The sequence below is a fragment of the Amphiura filiformis genome, chromosome 3 (genome assembly GCF_039555335.1).
Source record: "Amphiura filiformis chromosome 3, Afil_fr2py, whole genome shotgun sequence".
Lineage (NCBI taxonomy): Eukaryota > Metazoa > Echinodermata > Ophiuroidea > Amphilepidida > Amphiuridae > Amphiura > Amphiura filiformis.
Window position 1 is genome coordinate 11,571,041 of NC_092630.1, and position 20,215 is coordinate 11,591,255.

The window sequence follows — 20,215 nt, forward strand, 5'->3', positions numbered from 1 at the left end:
GCGCTGAATGTAATGCCGGGATGTGATGTTGGCATAATCCATACTGCCAAGTGACAGAATCATGAACATGAAGAAGGAAAACGTACGAAGTATCATCTGAATGTTTAAAACTTAAAAATTTAAACTTATTTTAGATATCATTGGCTTATTAGATAATCATGATAAATTTATTTAAAAGTCACCGTTTGTCAAAGAAAGGTTTTCGTTATTATCGGTATCGGTAAAAGCTACGGTAATAGTAGTAAATCGCGTATCTAACGGCGTCCTGGTGGTGGATGTGGAGGTCGTGGCCCGCCGCCGCCGCCGCCAATGTTACCGTCATCATCAGCATCACTTGCAAAGTAGCACATGTTGTTACCTGCGCTGCTACTAGGCGTACCCTTATAGCAACCCAACATGTAGGGGAAATCGGTCGTGGTGTGGTATTGATACACGCCGTTAGAATTGACCCGTCCGTTACATTCGTCCAAGTCCGCTGTGGTCAATGTGTTACCATACTCGTCAACAGGACCGTAGATCGCGAAACCGTCAAAAGCTACGCCGACCATCGGGGATGGTGTTCCAGGTGTGACGCTGAAGAGACAACTGGAGGGCTGCTTGTGATAATGGTAGTTGCCTTGTTGATCTGGGTGTCCATCGCACATGTCGAAAGTCTCGGCAGTTTCTCCCTCTACGGCATTTAGAGCTTCTGCGGTCCATGGATTGAAGATGACCAGCCCATTTGTGGCTACACCTATGGGACCGGCGGGAAGACAAGATGGCTGACTGGCTATTGATGGATACCTGAAAGCAAATAACAGATATGTTTAAAATTTAAAAGCTGTGCATCCTGTAACATTAAATTTGGGCAAATTGATAATACTGATTTAATACTGATGCAGATTTGGTGATGCTCTTAATATGTTGCTTCATATCAAGTCTGCTATCAAAAATGACACCAAGATCGCGTGCTGACTCAGATGCATTAATGACAGAATCACCGATCGTCAAAGGTGGGAGAGGTGATGACTGAACATGTCGGGAACTCATGTGAACGACCTCCGTCTTTGAGTCGTTTAGCATAAGCTTGTTGGAAACAGCCCATGACTTCACATCGCTGACGCACTTTTCAAGCCTGCTCAAGCCTGCTCAATTGATCACTCGGGAAAGGGAGAAATTCACTCTGGGTAGAGTTAACAAGGTGTGCCATTCACTCTCAAAGTGTGATTTTACTCCATTGAAGTGATCAATGTTAGGTAATCCATAACAGGGTGAAATTTAACTCTTTTACAATTAGAGAGTATGTTGAAGGTAAGCTTGCACTGGAAAGCATAATGATTTGTACAAAATGTACAGTATAATGACTGCTCAGTGCCGGAGTGGTAAATGCAATAGCTGCCATGTGTAGATGCCATGTGTAGATGAGTACAATATATACTGGGTGTAAAATGCCAAATGTTCACAGGGCAGCTATTGCACTTACCAACTTCTGGCACTGAGCAGTTAGTAATAATATGCATATAAATAAATAAATCCTTTCCAATTTTAAGAAATGTAGCTCGGCATGGTTGATGACAGTTACGTATGATATTAATTTGAAATTTGTGCTACTTAAGGGGCCTCTCACTCTTAGCGACATTTTTGGGGCCCCTATATTTAATAGCTTGAATTTGCAAGATGCTTCAAATTTGGGTCTTTTTGCTACATTTATTTTTCATCTGTTTTGTTTAAAAGTGCGTGCGTGCTTTGAACAAATAACACAACTAACTTGGTTTTGATGTTATTACTGTTAACTAATATGCATTGAATGCAAGGAAAGTAGTTGGCGGCGTTTGGCTCTGCTAACTCCAATTAGCGGAGCAGAAAACTGAAAGCGAGGCCAAATGATTTAATTACATACTCCCAAAAGTTAATTTGCTAAGTAACTAGAATGACTATCTAGCTGAAACTTGGTACATATGTAGTACAAACACAATAGAAGTATATTGCGTTTAGCATTTTGCTAATTTTAATCTGCATAACTAATTAGGGTTAATTTCTTGAAAAAACAAAAAACAAACTGAACTCTAAAAGTCTCTTCTTTAATTTCCTGGTCATTTTTTGGCTGAAACTAGTATAGAAATATATTAAGCACGGATTTTTATCATCAGTGAATGGATGTTTATTCTAACTGCACGAAATTGCAAGGAGGCACGTTAAAATAGTCCTTGCTTTAGTTTGTTTCGCTTTGGATGCACGCCCGAAAAAAAAATATTTTCAAGCAAAATATTAATGACAAAACTTGCAATTTTCATATCTAGCCTAACCTTCTTTGCACTGATTTGATATTAAAAATTAATTTGAGGCATATGTTAGCATATATCCTGGCTCTAAAAATATTTAAAAACAAAAAATAAAAATATAAAACAGTACAAAACTGACAATAAATAAATAGCAATGCCACTCATGGTCTATTTCTGGAATTCCCAAAATCCTTAGTGCAATATAAATCCAAAGCGGAATTGTAAATGCACAGGCCCGAGTGTGCGCATTAAAGATGTATGCAATGACGATGACGTAGTTTGGGTTTATTTGGGGATTTCGGGAAACGTCGGGAATACTAAGGATTTCGGGAAACGTCGTAATTGCTTCATACTGCATGATTGGAAAAGAGATGAAACATATATCTGGTAATTTAAAGGAAAAAACGTCTGATTATTGGTTTATTACTTACATTGGTACATTGAAATTGTAGTTCTGTTCCTGGATAGAATTGGGGTTTTCCCCATTCCACGGCCAATCGTGAGTATCGTGATCGGGGATGCCATTCGATTGAATGATCCACGAACTTCCGCTGGAGAAGATCTTCACCCATCCAATCAAGCCCGTATTCTGCTCTTTCTCCCCTGTAGTACCAAAGCTTGCTACTTCATCGCTAGTTAATGCATGGGATAAACCGACACAAAGAGCGAAAAATCCTGTCACGCCAATCATGATCGTGTAATGCAGAGTCACAACTGTTAAAATAAAAGGAATTTACATGATGAAAGATTAGTAATACGTAAACGCTTGATGCGAATGTTTCAACTTTCATTGTTACATATTTCAACTCTCTTCTCTTTACAATTAACTTATTTTTACATTTACAACGAAGATAATACTCTCTCTTTCTCTTTTTAACTCTTTACGTCTATTTTCTGACTCACGCTTGCTTCAAGGCTAGTATTGTGTACAAAAATATCCTAGTAAACGCAAACCATTTTCGTAAATGTTCGTAAAATGTTGCCAAGAAACGTTTCATTCAAAAGCATATGAAAACATACTGCAAAATATTCTTTACATAATGTTATTTAAGTATAATGCAATATGTTTGCTTTTTGGTCATGCGACAAAGCAGCAGCAAGCGTTTTCCGATGACATGGATGAGGCAAAATATTTTTTTTTAAATGTTGCAAACTCGCAACAGACTATCAAAAATCGCAATACCGAGCCGAAAACGCAGAGCGTGTTGCAATGGGAAAATGCACGCAAAAATGTCAGGCTACATTGCAACTTCCACACACTAAAGACGTATAGCAAAACCTATCCGAGTTATACTTACAGTAGGTTTAAAGCTGTTCAAACGATGTCTGCCAGATGCAGAATGTGGCCTGTTGTGTGCAATTTCCACCATTTTATAGAAATTTTTACTCAATATCACAGATATTAATCTAAAATCAGCTGCACGACACTCATTTTATCTACCAATTTTAAACATGAACCATTTTAATCCAAAACTCGAAATAAGATTACAAATTTAGAGATCAGCTGCACGACACTCATTTTATCTGCCAATTTTAAACATGAACCATTTTAATCCAAAACTCGAAATAAGATCTCGAAACAAATTTAGTGATATGATATTTAACCTCTGCTTAACCTACCACCCACCTTCGAATTTTCCCATCAAAATGTTAAAACAAGTGACCAAATTTGTGGAAATTAAAAACAAAATCACATACAAGCTGCGCTCACTCAGTGAAGTAGTATTATTGTATCTACAAACTTTTTGGCACTTTCTCCGCCAAAGTGTTCAAAATGCCATTTCCGCGGCATTTTCTTTTTTTCTTTTAGTCCGTTAAAAATGACTTTTATTAATATGACTTTTACTTACAAAATATTTTGCTTAAAAATAAGGTATTATTAAAATCGCTCCTGTATTGTTCCGTTTTTGAAACTAATAGTAATAAAGCTTATGATTCTGAATGAACTCTTCGTGGTTGTTATTATGTCATATTTTTGAAACCAAACTGAAACACTTTTATCTCAGAATGTGATTTGAAATGATTTTCAAATGTTACCCTAATCTGTTGTCTTTGGATAGACAATCCGATAACTATTGCTTAAAAGGAATACCAATGTGTTCTTCTGTATATTTTAGTTTATTAAGTCTTAATCCCAGTGTGCTTTCTTCGGTAGACAGCATTAATTTAATATGCCAGCTTTTAGCGTTGCTAAAATAGTAAGTCCAGTATTTTGATTCAATTCCAAATTTCATGCTAACTTTTAGTTAATTAAATCTTCATCCCAGTGTGCTATCTCCGGTAGACAGCATTAATTTAATATGCCAACGTTTAGTTAGTTAAGTCTTAATCCCAGTGTGCTATCTTCGGTAGACAGCATTAATTTAATATGCCAACTTTTAGTTAGTTAAGTCTTAATCCCAGTGCGCTATCTTTGGTAGACAGCATTAATTTAATATGTCAGGATTTAGCTAGTAAAGTCTTCATCTCAGTGTGTTATCTTTGGTAGACAGCATTAACTTTTGTCAACCTTTGGTTAATTAAGTCTTTATCCCAGTGTGCTATCTTAGGTAGACAGCATTAATTTAATATGTCAGGATTTAGCTAGTAAAGTCTTCATCTCAGTGTGTTATCTTTGGTAGACAGCATTAACTTTTGTCAACCTTTGGTTAATTAAGTCTTTATCCCAGTGCGCTATCTTTGGTAGACAGCATTAATTTAATATGTCAGGATTTAGCTAGTAAAGTCTTCATCTCAGTGTGTTATCTTTGGTAGACAGCATTAACTTTTGTCAACCTTTGGTTAATTAAGTCTTTATCCCAGTGTGCTATCTTAGGTAGACAGCATTAATTTAATATGTCAGGATTTAGCTAGTAAAGTCTTCATCTCAGTGTGTTATCTTTGGTAGACAGCATTAACTTTTGTCAACCTTTGGTTAATTAAGTCTTTATCCCAGTGCGCTATCTTTGGTAGACAGCATTAATTTAATATGTCAGGATTTAGCTAGTAAAGTCTTCATCTCAGTGTGTTATCTTTGGTAGACAGCATTAACTTTTGTCAACCTTTGGTTAGTTAAGTCTTTATCCCAGTGTGCTATCTTTGGTAGACAGAATTAATAAAATATTTAAACTTTTAGTTATAAAGTCTTTTAATTAATAGGTCTGTCACACTACACCGAATAGGTCTTCCGTACAAGAAACGGATGGCATTTTAGTAAATCCGTTGTTGTTCGTCAATGATCGTTTTATGTTCTTTTTATGTCCTGCTATCATCCGCCAAATGCGTTTCGTGTTAGGTGATGTTCGTTAAGTCCGTCGGCAAGTTTGTGCATGCACAAAACTTGAAACGGAGTGTACCGAATACACATGTTCGGTATTTATCCGATGTGTGTTGGTATGGTGCTGCATATTGCCGGAGTTTGTTCGCTCTCCGTTCGTTCATGTTCGTTCTTTGTTCGTTACACTCGGCCCGTGTTCGTTGCAAATACGTTCCTGTGAGGCCTTCACCACCGGATAGCATATTTTTGCATTCGGTGATGTACGTTGACCCAGACCGTCTTAGTGTCACACTACACCGGATCGGTTTTCCGTATAAGAAACGGATGGTATTTTAGGAAATCCGTTAGTGTTCGTCAATGTTCGTTTTATGTTCTTCATATGTCCTGTTATTATCCGCCAAATGCGTTTCGTGTTAGGTGATGTTTGTTTAGTCCGTCGACAATACGTTTCAAGTTTTGTGCATGCACAAAACTTGAAACGGAGAGTGCAGAATACACGCGTCCGGAAGTTGTCCGATGTGTGTTCGTACTGTTCTGTATATATACCCTGGGTTTGTTCGTTATTCTTTCGTTTATATACCGCCGGTGTTTGCAAGGTTTCGCAGGCGCTTGTGCCGGATGTAGGCCTATGGCGAACATGTGCATCGATCGATCATGGGTAGAAAAAACTGACAGAAAAAAAGGGGGAAAGGAGAGAAAAAAGAAAAGAAAGTGAGAAAAATTGAAGAGAGAGAGAAGAGAAAAAGTATTGCACGTAATTTAGTAGTAGGCCTATGCATGTAAGTAGTATTGAGGGAGGGGTACTTTCTGAAGGGTAGAGGACGCAATATCAAATTCCTACCAGTTTTAGTGATTGACAAGAAAGAAAAAGAAGAGAAAACATGGAAAAGGTTAAATTGTATACGTGATTGAGTAGGCCCAGGATAGTAGTACTAGTAAGCCTAAGTATAGGCCTGTGATTATTATAGACAGTGCTTAAATGTGGTTCCTTGGCCCAAAAGCCTGTGAAAATTACTGCCGGCCAGTCCATCATGCAGGGCCCGTGATATTTTGTCACCAAAGTCAGTATTTATATAAGACGGGATTATAGGTCTATTCCTGACTTTACATATCAATCCATGCATGCTTTACCTGAAATTACGAGTCTGAAGTCTAAGTCTCACTTATATCTAAGGGAGTGTTCATAAATACTTTGGTGGGGGGGGGGGCTGGAAAATATTTTTTTTCATGTCGAAAATTGTTTTAACCCCCCTCTTCGCGAACCCAAAACTTTTTGACCCCCCTCTTAATGGACCTAAAACTTTTTGACCCCCTCATATTAGGTTCAAAACTATTTTGACCCCCCCTCATTTGTACACTATTTTCGCCCATGATGGGGATGAAAATGCCTTTATTGTGACAATGTGCGCATACAGCGCGCAAACGTTTTGTATTTTACACTATTTTGGCCCATGATCAGGGTGAATTTGGGTGGAAAAGGGGTTCCTTGCCCTATTCTTTTCCTTTGCCCTCCAGATTTTATCTTTCATTTTTCATTCATCTTTGTCATGGGGGCACTTTCCCCCCTTGCCCCCTGGCTACGCTACTGCCGAAATGGGGTGTTTTGCTATTTGCTGGGCCAGTTCGTGTGATCGCGAAGCACAAAATTTTGCAATTTTACCCTATTTGGGCCCAAAACACAGTGCTTTTCGATGTGCTAACAAAGTTGCATAGGGCAGTTATTGTTTTTTTTTTTTCTCCTACTAGGATATTTAGGGGGATGTCCCCATGGAAAAATTAGGGGGTGGAAACGTGTACCCCGGTTCTCCAAGATTCCTCCGCCTATAATTGTAAAGCAACATGATTTAGTTGATAATAAATTAATAATCTGTACTGCATGAAACATTATTGTACAAATTATCAACACTAAAGAAGAACAAAGTTATTGCAGTCTTTTGGTGATTAAAAGAGCAGATCAGAAGGAACTGACACAAACCTCAAAATGAAGTTATAGACAACAAGACAATTTTTAACACTTCATACTTGAATGACTTTTCAAAATACATAAAGGACCTGATCAAATACCCTTATCTGGCATGAACTTTTGTTCTGGTTTTAGGGGAACATTGGCGCGCATAGCGCGCGAAAAAAATTTCAGGCTATTTTATATTTTTTGCTTCAGGACTAACGTTGCTAAAGTTTTTACACCCCCCCCCTCTACGTGCCCAAAAACTTTTAACCCCCCTGTTCATACACCCAAAACTTTTTAACCCCCCCTCTTCAGAACTCCTTAAATTTTATGACCCCCCCTACATATTTTCCAGCCCCCGCTACCAAAGTATTAATGAACACTCCCTAAGTGTCAGTGGATCAGTGTAACATTTTAACATTTTGCAAATTCAAATCGGGCCTTCTTTGTTTTTTTGTTTAAGGCAATAATAGTGTAAAAATGATGCACCAAAAACAATTTTTCAAATTTTCCATTTTTAAAACTAAATTTATACACAATAGGCCTAGGCCTAATAATGTAAATAGGCCCTACAGTCTCCATGCAAATGGCTTCAATTGGACCTTCAAAAAAAAAAATGGACAAGTCTTCCTTTTTGCTTCTGCTATGGACATCCACGTGTTATTTTCAAAACAATTGTTTATATTATACAATAATGGTGAAAACTTTTCAATGGCTTCAATTAGGCTTTCGTTTCACCAATTTGCGGCTGTTTCAAACTAAAATGGTACCCAATAATAGTGCTAAAATTGATCCAAAAAATGACAAATGGCTTCAATTGGGCCTTCATTGTCCAAAGGTTTCTCACCTCTATTGCCCCCGGACGCTGGTTGCCCTGATATATCAGATTTGTAGCCCTTTTGTACTTATTAGCCAATATTTGACCATTTTCGTCAAAATTTACCCCCTTAAAAGTTGTCTTTCCCCACTTTGTTCACCCTCTGAAAAAGTGCTTGCTACGTCACTGCCTAGGGGTCAAAAACCCTCTCAAACACCCTCTCCTCCCCCACTTTTCTGATAGGGTGGACGTCCCATGTTGGTGCCACATGCGACGGATTCGCCGGTCAACGCATAGAGAGACGAACGGGAATCGGACCCCCAAATCCGGACATTTGTCGGACGTTGACCCCAAATCCGGTCATTTGTCGGACGTTGAACGATCGAATATAAGACGCCTGCAGGATTATTAGCGGCCACAACGCATAGAGAAACGAACGGGAATCGGACCCCAAATCCGGTCATTTGTCGGACGTTGAACGATCGGATATAAGACGCCTGCAGGATTATTAGCGGCCACAACGCATAGAGAGACGAACGGGAATCGGACCCAAAATCCCACCGAATCTTCTGCCGAATAAAATATTTTTGTATTCGGTGATGTACGTTGATCCAGTCCGTCGTAGTGTGACCGACCTATAACGAAGAAAGGAGGGGCCTGTATAATTCACCGGGCAGGGGGTAATACAATACAAGATACAATTAATATACCGTATGCGAGGATCGGAAATCAATGATATAAGCCCAAGAAATCGTGACTCAGCGGGGTTTGAATCCTGGATCTCACGATTACCGGTCGAAAGTTATACAACCTGATTACCTGAGTTCACAGGTGATATCCGGGTAATCTCACATAGTCATAAATGCCTACTACGAGGGGCGGTCAATAAGTTCGTAGAACAAGGTACTTGAAAGAGTGCAAGCCAAATTCATTCTAACTCACTCTTGAATATGGTCACTGCATACCTTATACTGCATACGTCGCATTTATGTCGACAAAATGGAAGTCTTCTGATTGTTCCTCGAGCCACTCTTCAGTAAAGGCTCACCAGCATTGATCACCAGCAAACCTGATATTATGAAGGTAGCACTTAAAATTCTAAAATATGTTTAAACTGGAGGCCATGCCTGGACCATGGTTGCTCCTCTGTCGTGAATGGCAGCTTGACAAACTGAGAATAGGGTACAGGTCACAATTCGAAAACAGTCCCATTCCTACCTTCTTCACTTGATGGCTTGCCTCAATTTTGCTATCAAAATTGTATGATATATGCCTATGATTGAACTTTCCTTTGGCCAATGATCTGTTATCGAGACTCGTCCTGAATCTCAGAAAACAACGTTGAAGACCTACCTATGGTGACCGAGTGATGATCTTTTTAGAGGTTTGAGATCTAGGTGTTTCAACTGAATGTGGTCATAATTAGAGTGTACGTCTTATCTCCTTGAACCAAATATAGACGAATCTTGTCTTGGTCCTCAGTCTAAGTGTACAGGAGGTGTAGATCTGATTCTGTCATCGGGTATCAATTTTGTGCACGAAGATTCTGGATCCCCCTTGTAGAAGACACCCTGGAGTACCCAAATCTTAATGGATTTATGTTGAAAACACTTTCATCTTAGCTATCATACTTTGTTACTATCTCATCTTTTATGTTTGGGTCTTTATTCATTATCAATGCCCCTATAGTACGTGCAAATGCACCTGAGGAGTGTGGCAGGGTTTTAATGTCTGTCATACGAAACAGAACTGTAGTGTAATGTATTAGGCCAAGTTCAACCCTTATGGAATATTATTAGCTCTGTTTTCGGACATCGAGCACTCTCTACCTTTGTGATTGCATACTTTTCACTGGATATATATATATATATATATATATATATCATTAGTGGTGACGTCGGAGAGACTTTTGGACCTTGGATGATCTTTTAGGACGCTCATTCCATCCTTGAACTCTAAGGATCATTTCGTTGCTGATGAATATCAAGGACTTCACCATTTACAGCAACTGTACATTGTTAAATTTCATTCGAGTTTTCACCACCGTCGGTAAAAATTTCCATGATGACACTTCTGGTGGTGCCTGTGAATCTTTCTCGTATCTTGGCGGCAAACTACACTCTTAAAACGATATACTTATTTTTGAATAGAAACATTTGACGAGGGAAGCTATGCAGATGGAATCGGACATAACTGATTTCCTTTTAAAATGAATCGGATATTGTCATCAAAATTGTTTGATCCCAAAAGGGGTTATTTTCTTTATCGTCCCCATTTCAGCATCGACATTAATCAAACAACCCTTAAACATAGTCATTTTAGACCATAAAGGGATATGTTTTAAAGGATATTTGACCCATAATATAGTCCTGCCATCCCTCTCTCCTTAAATAATACCAAGCCATGTGTATAAAAGTTGAAAATATTACAATGGGCTAAGAAATACCATTTTGCACGTTTCTCCATGGCATGAACTCTTAATACCATACATGTTTATTTGTACACCTGTGTTTTTCCCTTATGATAATGGTAATCATTTCAATACATTTACGAAAGACAGATTAATTGTTAATTACGTGCCATCAAACGTGATCAGGATAAATAGAGTAACGGCTTCTGTGAGCTTTTGGCCCCAAATTATGCTCTGTACACTGTTTTCAAAACATGCTCCTGGAGCATGTGTTATATGCTCCTGGAGCATTTTGCATTCAAAACATGCTCCTGGAGCATGTTGGACTTAGAATATTACTCCAGTTTATTCATGCTCCAGTAGCATATGCTCCGGGAGCAGCTGTTCCTGGAAGCAAAGTGACGCGGGCTGTTGTCTTCTCATCGTAATTTCACACATTGGGCTGTTCCAGAAATTAAAATCACTCCCCCTAAAGAAGACATGGGAATTTCCCAGGAATAGACCCCTTTTTGGGGTTGGGAATTCCAAAAATTATTTTTGCAAAAATTTGCCCGTCTTCGTTAGGGACACTGGAAATTCCCCATCATGCACCCAATGGTCATTATTCTCACAAACCCTAAAGAATACTTGGCGGAAATGTGCCCGTCTTCAATTTTTTTAAGCATTTTTTTTTCAAAACGTGCATTCCCATTTTTTTGATAACATTTTGTTCTGGGAATCCCCCCCAAAAAAATATGGTAAAAATTCACGTCTTTTTAGGGGAGGGGAGGGGGGGGGGGTCCAGGGCTCGAATTTGGCACAGGTTCGGCGGCCATTACCACCTGAAAATCCAGCGGCCTTGTTGTACATTGTTCTGAATATATGAAATTAGTCGAATAAAGTAATATTAAAAGCAAGTAAAACAAGTTATACATATCACAAAAAAGCAGCAACCCATTCCCTAAAAGGAAGTATTTTAGCATAATAGGCCTACACATAAATTTGGTGCACATGGTTAGCGGAATATTCGTAAAAGTCTTTTTCGTTAAAAAAGGTGGGACAATTTTATTTTACGAGTGTGTAAACTCATACTGCATTGATAAGTTCAAGTGGCATGGGAGGCCCACGGATTGGCTCTTATGCTACATCAGTGGGTCTCTTATGCTTCTTACATAGGCAGCCCACCCATCCTTTGGATGTAAAGGTATAGGACACGCAGTTCGATAGTCACGTATCGAACTCGTTCGGCGGGGAATAAAACTGCCTCACTCATCTACCTTTGCGCCATACATAATCACAGGGCTTGTTTTTAATTTTCATTATTATTATTTTGTTACAACGGGAAAATAGCCATTGCCTATCTAATCTAACATATAGGGTGCACAACTTATAAGTTCCCCCCTACATATTTTTTAAAATAAATCGAAAACTATTTGACGAAATGCAAACCTGTAAAATGATATGGGTAGCCTTATTTGTTTTACACATGTGGACCAAATGTTAGCGTCACACGTCATTGCGTTCAGTCACAATGGTTCATTATGTAAAAAAAGGAGACCGTTTTAAACATACTGCAGTTACTGTCCGTTTTCCTATACACAATATACAGTGCTCTTTCCCATTGACGCGTGACCTTTACAAATAGCCCTACGTTAACAGTATGGGGATATGACTAGTTAACGTCGCTGTGTGAAAAATAACCGGCCAATATTAAAAGTACTCTTCTAAAGTTCTAGAAAATATAGTTTTTAACATGTCCTAAATATTTAGCTAATTTAGATGTTTGGAAATATTCGTACTTTGGTGTTTTAGTTAATGTTATAGGTAATAGTACATTGCCTAGTTAACGTCGCTGTGTGAAAAATAACCGGCCAATATTAAAAGTACTCTTCTAAAATTCTAGACAATATAGTTTTGTAACATGTCCTAAATTTTTAGCTAATTTAGGTGTTTGGAGAGGGTCGTACTTTTGTGTTTTAGGAAGGACATGTAAACGACAGATAACACCAAAAATATGAAGAAATTATTTCCAAACCGTGTTAAGTCAAAAATCATTATGTTGCTCATTTTCAAGAATGCTGGTTTACAAAAAGCACGCCATTGTCTGATTTCGTGAACAAAGCCACACATAACATTGTTTCCTTTCGTTTCCTTTATAATCGGTTACCCAACTGAAGCTATGAATACCAGCTTTATTGCGATATCGCACATGAAAACAGTCACTTGTGCACAACCAGAGAAGATCCGATTTAATCAGTTGAGCTGTTTCAATGAGTGTTATCTTGGTTTAATAGCATTTAATGGGGTTAAGTCCTGCAAAGGTCGAGATGAATTCTACTGTAGACATGACTGCATCATGACAGTGTTAAAAGTTGCATCTGAGTCCATAGGACTCAATTCTCAAACAATACAGTAGGCCAGGGATATGCATGTGTTTGTAAAAGAATTTCTTAATCTTTGGTATTCTTCTTCTTCGTTGGGCTATGGGATTAGCAGCAATGGAAGAACCGATCTGGTAGAAGTTTCAGGTCGACTTAATGCCGCTCGTTATTAAAATGAAATCCTCTCACAAAATGTTGTTACCTACCATGGTGCTATTGGTGCAGATTTCAAATTCATGGATGATAATGCTACACCTCATCGTGTCATGATAACGAACGCATACCTGGAGAATCAGGGCATTGAAAGAATGGATTGGCCAGCAAAATCTCCTGACATGAACCCCATTGAGCATATTTGGGACCATGTTAAAAATGAGGTTGACCTTATCAATGAAAACACAACACTGTAAGAGCTAACCCGAGCAATCCAACGTGTATGGAACAACATGGACCAGCAACGGGTCCGGAATTTAATAAACAGCATGCGGCGACGTTGCAATGCACTTGTCAACAGTGCATGAGGACACATCCCCTACTAAACATCTAGACTTTAAGTTTTATTTCCATTACAAACACATGGCCAGGCCTAACATACAGTATTGTTTGACAATAATATTGACTCCTATGGACTCAGTTGCAACTTTTAAAACTCCCTCTTTTTTACATAATGAACCATTGTGGCCAAACGCAATGATGTGTGACACTACAAATTGGCCCAGATTTGTAAAACAAATAAGGTTACTCATAACTTTTTACAATTTTACATTTCGTTAAATAAATTTCGATTTATTTCAAAAAGCATTAGGGGGAACTTATAAGTTGTGCACTGTATATTAGAAGAATTGAATTCAAAGCACACTAGTCATGTAGCTATAAGATCTATAATTCTTTTATTGTTACCATATATTTTACGCTACAAAAGATAAATAGTAACCTTGAGTTTGATTCCATTAAGATGAATACGTTTTCAGATCATGCCTCCATTAACACCTATAGATGAATCCAACGAGCCAAGTCATGGTCAGGATTTGGTCGGCCATTATTGGGTCCCCGCAGCACCAAACTGGTGTTGTGACTGCCCAATTGGGTGGATTAAAGCCGCTTAAAATTCAATGTTAGATTCTTTTGTGTTGTAAACTGTCATCATTCTTTTGTCTACGTGTACACTCTTGTTCCGGCAGTTAACAGTCGCCAAGTATAAGAAGAAAAGTTTAAGATTTTTAAACAATTAATGTTCAAAGGCGTGATTTTGCGCTTAATCTGCAAAGTTTAACGTATGTTAAAAGACTGTTAAACTCGAGCGTATAAAGGTGGTTATTTTTTTGTTACGTTAAAAGGCGTTAAACTGTGTAATGTTTAGTGGAATTGTACTTTACCTGTTTAACGATACATCTCGCGCCACGGAATTTTAACCAATTATTGTTTAAAATGACAAAAGCAAATGGCGGCCACGAGTGAATGCTGGTCGTGCTGCTTATGGTATCCTGAAACTTCGTTCAAATATAGGTTTGAGTCAATCAGGTTGCACCAAACTCGAGATTCGTTTGATAAGTTATGCATAGACATCATTGAGACATAAAGGATGGATATTGATGCGTTCATTTGCTAGATTTAACAACGTCATTGGGATTGACATTCTAGCGATAATGTACTGTACTGTTCTACGTGCACGGTACATGTATATCACCAATGTGTGTACCGCGATGTTCAGTTTTGGGCATACGCACAATAGCTTACAATGTAGACGAGATGCATTGAAGTATCGGTATGCTGGATACCGTATCGAGTGTGTGAATTTATTAGCGTTGATGTATTGTATTTTAGCATTGTATCGTAATGCATGCGAGAGAGAAAGGCTTACTAGATTTTAATTTTTTACTCGGATACATTGCCCGGATACATAGCGGGTTGAACTGATAAAAAAAAAACTTTATGCATGAAATTGTATTTTGAACGAATCTCACAGTTGACCAAGATCTGATGACTTCAAATCTATCATGAATTATGTTTCAGTATAAAAATTTTTTTTAAAAGAAAGAAAGTCCCAATCATAATTAAATCCAATACAACCATTGATTAAGCAGTTGTATTTCTTAAACAATCCTTAGATAAAATAGAACATATAAATCATTATCTGTTTAGAGTTATTAAGCAAATATTGATTAAAAGACCTTAAACAACCTAGTTGGTTAAGCACTTAAACTTGAAGCTGGTTAAAGTGCTATATGCATTAATTTGTTAAAAGTTTTAACCAACTATTGATTTGAGCCTTAAACAACAAGAAAATTAAGGGCCCTTAACCAATATTTCGACGAGAGGACCACGTAACTAACACGAGTTTAAGATTGATTAAGATTGTTTAAGACTTTTTTAATTGGCGAAATAAGAGTGTAACACGGGTGATAGAATCCAGTTTAAAATACCCTACAAGGCCGCATCATTTCACATTTTAGGTGAGATATAACCGACGGGGACCCAGCTATGGCTGCCATTGAGGTGTAGAATGCGTGAAATTGAATTCGCCTATACAAATTGTATTGTGATTGGGACAAGTAAAACCTTGTACATTAGTCGAGGATATAGACCATTGACGACCCAGTATAAGCGTGAAGTTGTGTACTACCGCATTTTTTTCTTTTACGTAACAACTAGTGCTGTGCAGATTCAGTATCAACCGGGAGCCAAAATGGCACCCTTGAGCAATTTGAGTTGAGGTCACAAAGGGATGAAATGTGAAAATGCTTAAATCAAAGTATAAAATAGCAGAAATTTTTCTTTGGGAAAAGTCGATACAGCAATTTGCCTCGACTACATATACATAGAAATAACAAACAGCAAGAGCCACAAGAAGTTCGTTCCTTGTTGATTTTGACTGACTTTTTTGGTTATAGACTGCTATTACGAATCCGTTTCCTATCACACCGATACTAGGCTTAATAAGTTGGGAATAAGTTGTTAGTATTTCAGTTGAAAACAGTTGAAGGTTTACCTTTCAAAATAACACATATTATAATGGCGTAGTGACATATTTATACAATACGCTCCCTGGGATACGCCACTATGTGATAAACTTTTTCATTTGTTTATGGCATTTTCCCGTTTCACATGCTGACGTATAACTGTGGAATCGTTTTTTACCCAATTAAAATCTATAATATGAAGCAAAGTAAATAGTACAAGAAGGTGTTTTGAACACGTAGGAACAGTTTTCATACAGTGAAGTTGAATTATAGTGCAATCTATTACACGGTTTTCAATGGCAAAATGGCTAATTTTGGGTGGAATTTTCTCATATTTAGAACTCTCAAAGTTATACGACACTAATATCAGGTGAAACTATATGATTTAGATATAAATGATCAAAAACTCAACATATGTTGACCTGAGACTTTTCTTGTTTTAACGCACTGAACCGTAAGACAACCCTATTACCAATCGGCATTTCTTCAAGCTAGTTTTTTACAGGTTTCCTGACGATACGTCACTATGTGATCAGCCCGATGACGTGTTGTATATAATCGATCCACAAAGATGCGACAAGTTATAATTTTACTCCAGACACTTTCGGTAAGTGATCGGCCACTGTGTAGGCTAATGAACTAGCTGATGTATCAGTTAGTGGGTTTTGAGCGGGTTTTGAACTGTCAAGCTTTCGTCAGGAGTAGCTGTGACTTCTTCAGGACAAAGTACCTAAGAATGAGACATGTAGACCACCCCTTGCCTACTGGTGGCTCTGAAAAGAGCCGTTCACTGAAGACTGCCCCTTGTCAACAGAGAACAGCTGATGTATGTTGTACACAGCCAAGTTCGATGTGTATTGCTTGTGAGTGGTATATCAATTTAGGAGATGTGCACAATATTGATGAGGACTAGACTTTTTGGCAAGCAGGAGGTTTTTGGTGCCAGCAGCATTTCAAAGCCAAATATGTGCCACCTAGGTTTCATTATCATTGAGGTATAATTTTTTTATTTTTTCGGAGAAGAGCAGGTAGGGCAACTACTTGATTATATTTATACATGTTCATACTACATACTCTGAAAATTTTAGAACATTCGCACAAGTCCGTTTTTTTTAATCACATTTTTATTCCTAAAATGGGGGTTATAGGGCTACATGTAAAGACCAGTTATAGACAAATGGCCCTAAAATAAAACGGACTCGTGCGAATGTCGTGCATATGATGTAGATTTAACATCTGGAATGTATTGCAAGTGATGTCGTTGCTGCTCTTCTAAATTCATTTTTAAAATGTCCGCCCCAGACCAAGGTGTGCACACAATTGTTTGGGCACTTCAAAAGTAACCACATAAAATAACAAGACTTGGAATCATTATCATTTGACATATGCAGGGGGAGGGGATGTCGCAAGAACAGTAAGAGACACTTCTATCTTTTCCCAGTCTCAATATCAGTAGCAACAACAAATCTTCAGAGCAATAACGTCCGCTAAAAATGCCGATTTTTGCTTTTAATTTTGCTTTCTATTTACGTTTACCGCTACATATAAATATACATCATTATGTTTCTCTCATCTTATTACGTTTACCGTTATATATGAATATACATCATTATATTCCTCTCATCTTATTTAGAATCAATATCTTTTTGAATGGACCGAGGGTACTCACATGTAAAGGTGGTATGGGTATGTGCGGCAGTCAAGGGTCCACCTTTCAGGCTCTTTGGCAGTATACCCATGCTCCAGTTCTTTTTTAGCCTCAAACTCTACAAATTGTAGCTGTTTAGCTCAAATTTGGAAAACAATTTGGAAAACAATTTTCTAGCTACACAGCCTATAATTTGGCCCAATAGAACCTAAAATTCGGCACGTTGCGCCCCACACTCCTACCAAAATTAGTTGAGTGCACCCCCCCGGACGAGTACGCGGAGAGATGTTGTTGGACTCTTGGCACCATTCGAGAATGGTACCCTTCATATGTAAAGCGGCACAGCCCCAAATATTTCCGTTAACATAATTTTACACCCTCGATAGCGACTTCTCGTGATTTGTAGTCTTGTCACCAGTCGTTGTGGTTCTATCGGTAGCTGATATAGTCATTAATGTATCCGTGGTATTTGGAGGCCTACAGAGCAGAAGTTGACGTAAACCATCACGAAAGCTGGCGTTGGTGAAGGCGTAGATGAAGGGATTGATTATGCTATTGAGAAAAGCAAGCTGCACCAAACATATGTAGAGTGTTCCCTTAAAGTACCTGGTGTTAACAACAAACAAATCAATGTTTTGGCAATTAAACATGATGTCAATGTAAGAACAAAGTAATATCAGTTTTATGCTTTGCCAGATAAATACATATGAATCTAGGGGTCAACCCCTTGCACAATAGACAGCTTTCATATATTTTGTGACGTTTGAAAGTTAACCGCTTTGTTCTTATAATTTAACAAAAATAACTAATTTTTAATCCGTTCAATGAATTTAAATATGAATTAATGATTGTATTGTGATGTTCGATATAGTGCATGTGAGACTACGGGAAATAGACTTTTGATTAACAAATTGTTATAATTCAAGAGCGGAGTCGACAATTCGATAATAATTATGAAGAGCTTTGCTGCAAAAGCCCTTGCATCCACTTTTTGATTTTTTGAGAAAAACAGCATTTTTAATTGTGCAAGTATTACTTTTGATTTGATTCAATTTGGGTTTGGATAAAGTGTTGAATAGAAACTAAACGAATAGGTCAAGCCTTCCTATTTATTATTATTTATCATTTCTTTTACATCGCGCCTTTCGTGGAAGTAAGGCTTTTGCAACAAAATAAATTTACTCCGTTTCTAGAAACCACCTTTGCAATCAAATTAGAGCCCACTTGTTTGCACTACTTAATAATGCTTTCAAAATCAAAAAGAAAAATTGAAATATCTCACTTACTTTTTTAATTATGAACTTTTAATTAAATCCGGCAAAATGCAATTTTTGAGCATTTCCGAAGCTACAACTTTTGTTAATTACAATGATTTTTTCAAACATAGTGACTCTAAAACAGTCCTTGATGGTTTTAATAATAGTTAAAGAACATTCAAGGCTACTATTATACATCAAAAAATTATTTTCCTAAAATTATGTATTTGTTTTTAACTTCAGATTTCCGGAAGTTCCCTAAGATTTCCTAAACGGGAAATATACGATATCTCCGGAAGGGAAGGTGGTATGAAGGTCAAACAACCACTAAACTGTATATTTTTTTACCCACACTATAGGCGTAATGTCATGTCAATAACTCAATTTCAGCCAGAGGTGGTTGTAAGGGCTTTTGCCACAGAGCTCTTCATAATTATGTAGAATGTCTGGTGGAAATAAAGTTATCGATTTTACGTCATCAAACATTTGTTAGAAGCTAAACAATACTTTAAATATAATGAGAATTCAAAAACATGTTACATCAAATATTCGACATTCACTCAAAAGGGGCCTTAATGGAGATAGATATTTTTGCTACTTAACGATCGTTATTATTTTTTCCACAGATAATATACAATTTATCGATCCCATTACCTTGGTTGTACAAAACCAACAGTGTATCCAAAATGGCCGATCTGATCCGCAGACCAACATAGAATAAATGTGATGACAACCACGCGAAGCATAGCCACCACTCTAGATTTAACATCCAGCGATGAATATGCGGGACTACTCTTTGGAACACCTCGCTCCAGCAATTCCTGTCTTTGGACGTTCAACTCGGATGATGTGGCAATCTGAGTGACAGACATTATCCCTACAGGTAAAACGTACTTCAGAAGGAATAAAGCTACCCCTACTAACTTTGGCATCCATGGTGCCAACCAAACAAGCTGGCATTTACCGTCCGCGCTAATCCAAATAGCAAAGCCGTACGCATTAAGCAAGAAACCGACAATCCAAATAGCAGCAACAATTTTTGATCGAGAACTTCTTGAGAACACACGCGGATATATGTTAGGGTATGATATCGCTAAATATCGCTCAAAAGATACCGCTGTAAGAGTGAACACAGAGACGGTTATTGCGATCCACATGAATGCAATAGAAAATACCAATTTACAGTACATTTGTCCACGCCAATCTGAAGTTACGTTCTTCCAAATTGGCAAAGGAATTAAGAAAATGGAGGTTAACATATCTGCCACAGCAAGAGCCACAAGGAGCTCGTTCGTTGCT

At 37.8% G+C, this 20,215-nt stretch overlaps 2 protein-coding genes across 2 annotated transcripts; both read right to left on the bottom strand.

The window, feature by feature from the left end:
- Positions 1-235: 235 nt before the first annotated feature.
- On the bottom strand, positions 236-2,952 carry LOC140147620 (uncharacterized). Its single transcript, XM_072169397.1, has 2 exons — positions 2,693-2,952; positions 236-783 (listed from the first exon to the last, which is right to left on the bottom strand). Exons 1-2 carry the CDS (start codon positions 2,950-2,952, stop codon positions 255-257), a joined length of 789 nt encoding a protein of 262 aa, XP_072025498.1. The 3' UTR covers positions 236-254.
- Positions 2,953-18,031: 15,079 nt separating this feature from the next.
- On the bottom strand, positions 18,032-19,788 carry LOC140147063 (allatostatin-A receptor-like). Its single transcript, XM_072168835.1, has 2 exons — positions 19,571-19,788; positions 18,032-18,266 (listed from the first exon to the last, which is right to left on the bottom strand). Exons 1-2 carry the CDS (start codon positions 19,786-19,788, stop codon positions 18,032-18,034), a joined length of 453 nt encoding a protein of 150 aa, XP_072024936.1.
- Positions 19,789-20,215: the final 427 nt, after the last annotated feature.

Bases quoted from the DNA above. Each gene is read 5' to 3' on its own strand.
- LOC140147063 (XM_072168835.1), bottom strand. From the start codon at position 19,788: ATGTCTGTCACTCAGATTGCCACATCATCCGAGTTGAACGTCCAAAGA. The intron at 18,267-19,570 runs GTAATGGGATCG...TGTTAACACCAG, and splicing joins GTTGGTTTTGTACAACCAAG to GTACTTTAAGGGAACACTCT.
- LOC140147620 (XM_072169397.1), bottom strand. From the start codon at position 2,952: ATGATTGGCGTGACAGGATTTTTCGCTCTTTGTGTCGGTTTATCCCAT. The intron at 784-2,692 runs GTAAGTAATAAA...ATTTGCTTTCAG, and splicing joins TACAATTTCAATGTACCAAT to GTATCCATCAATAGCCAGTC.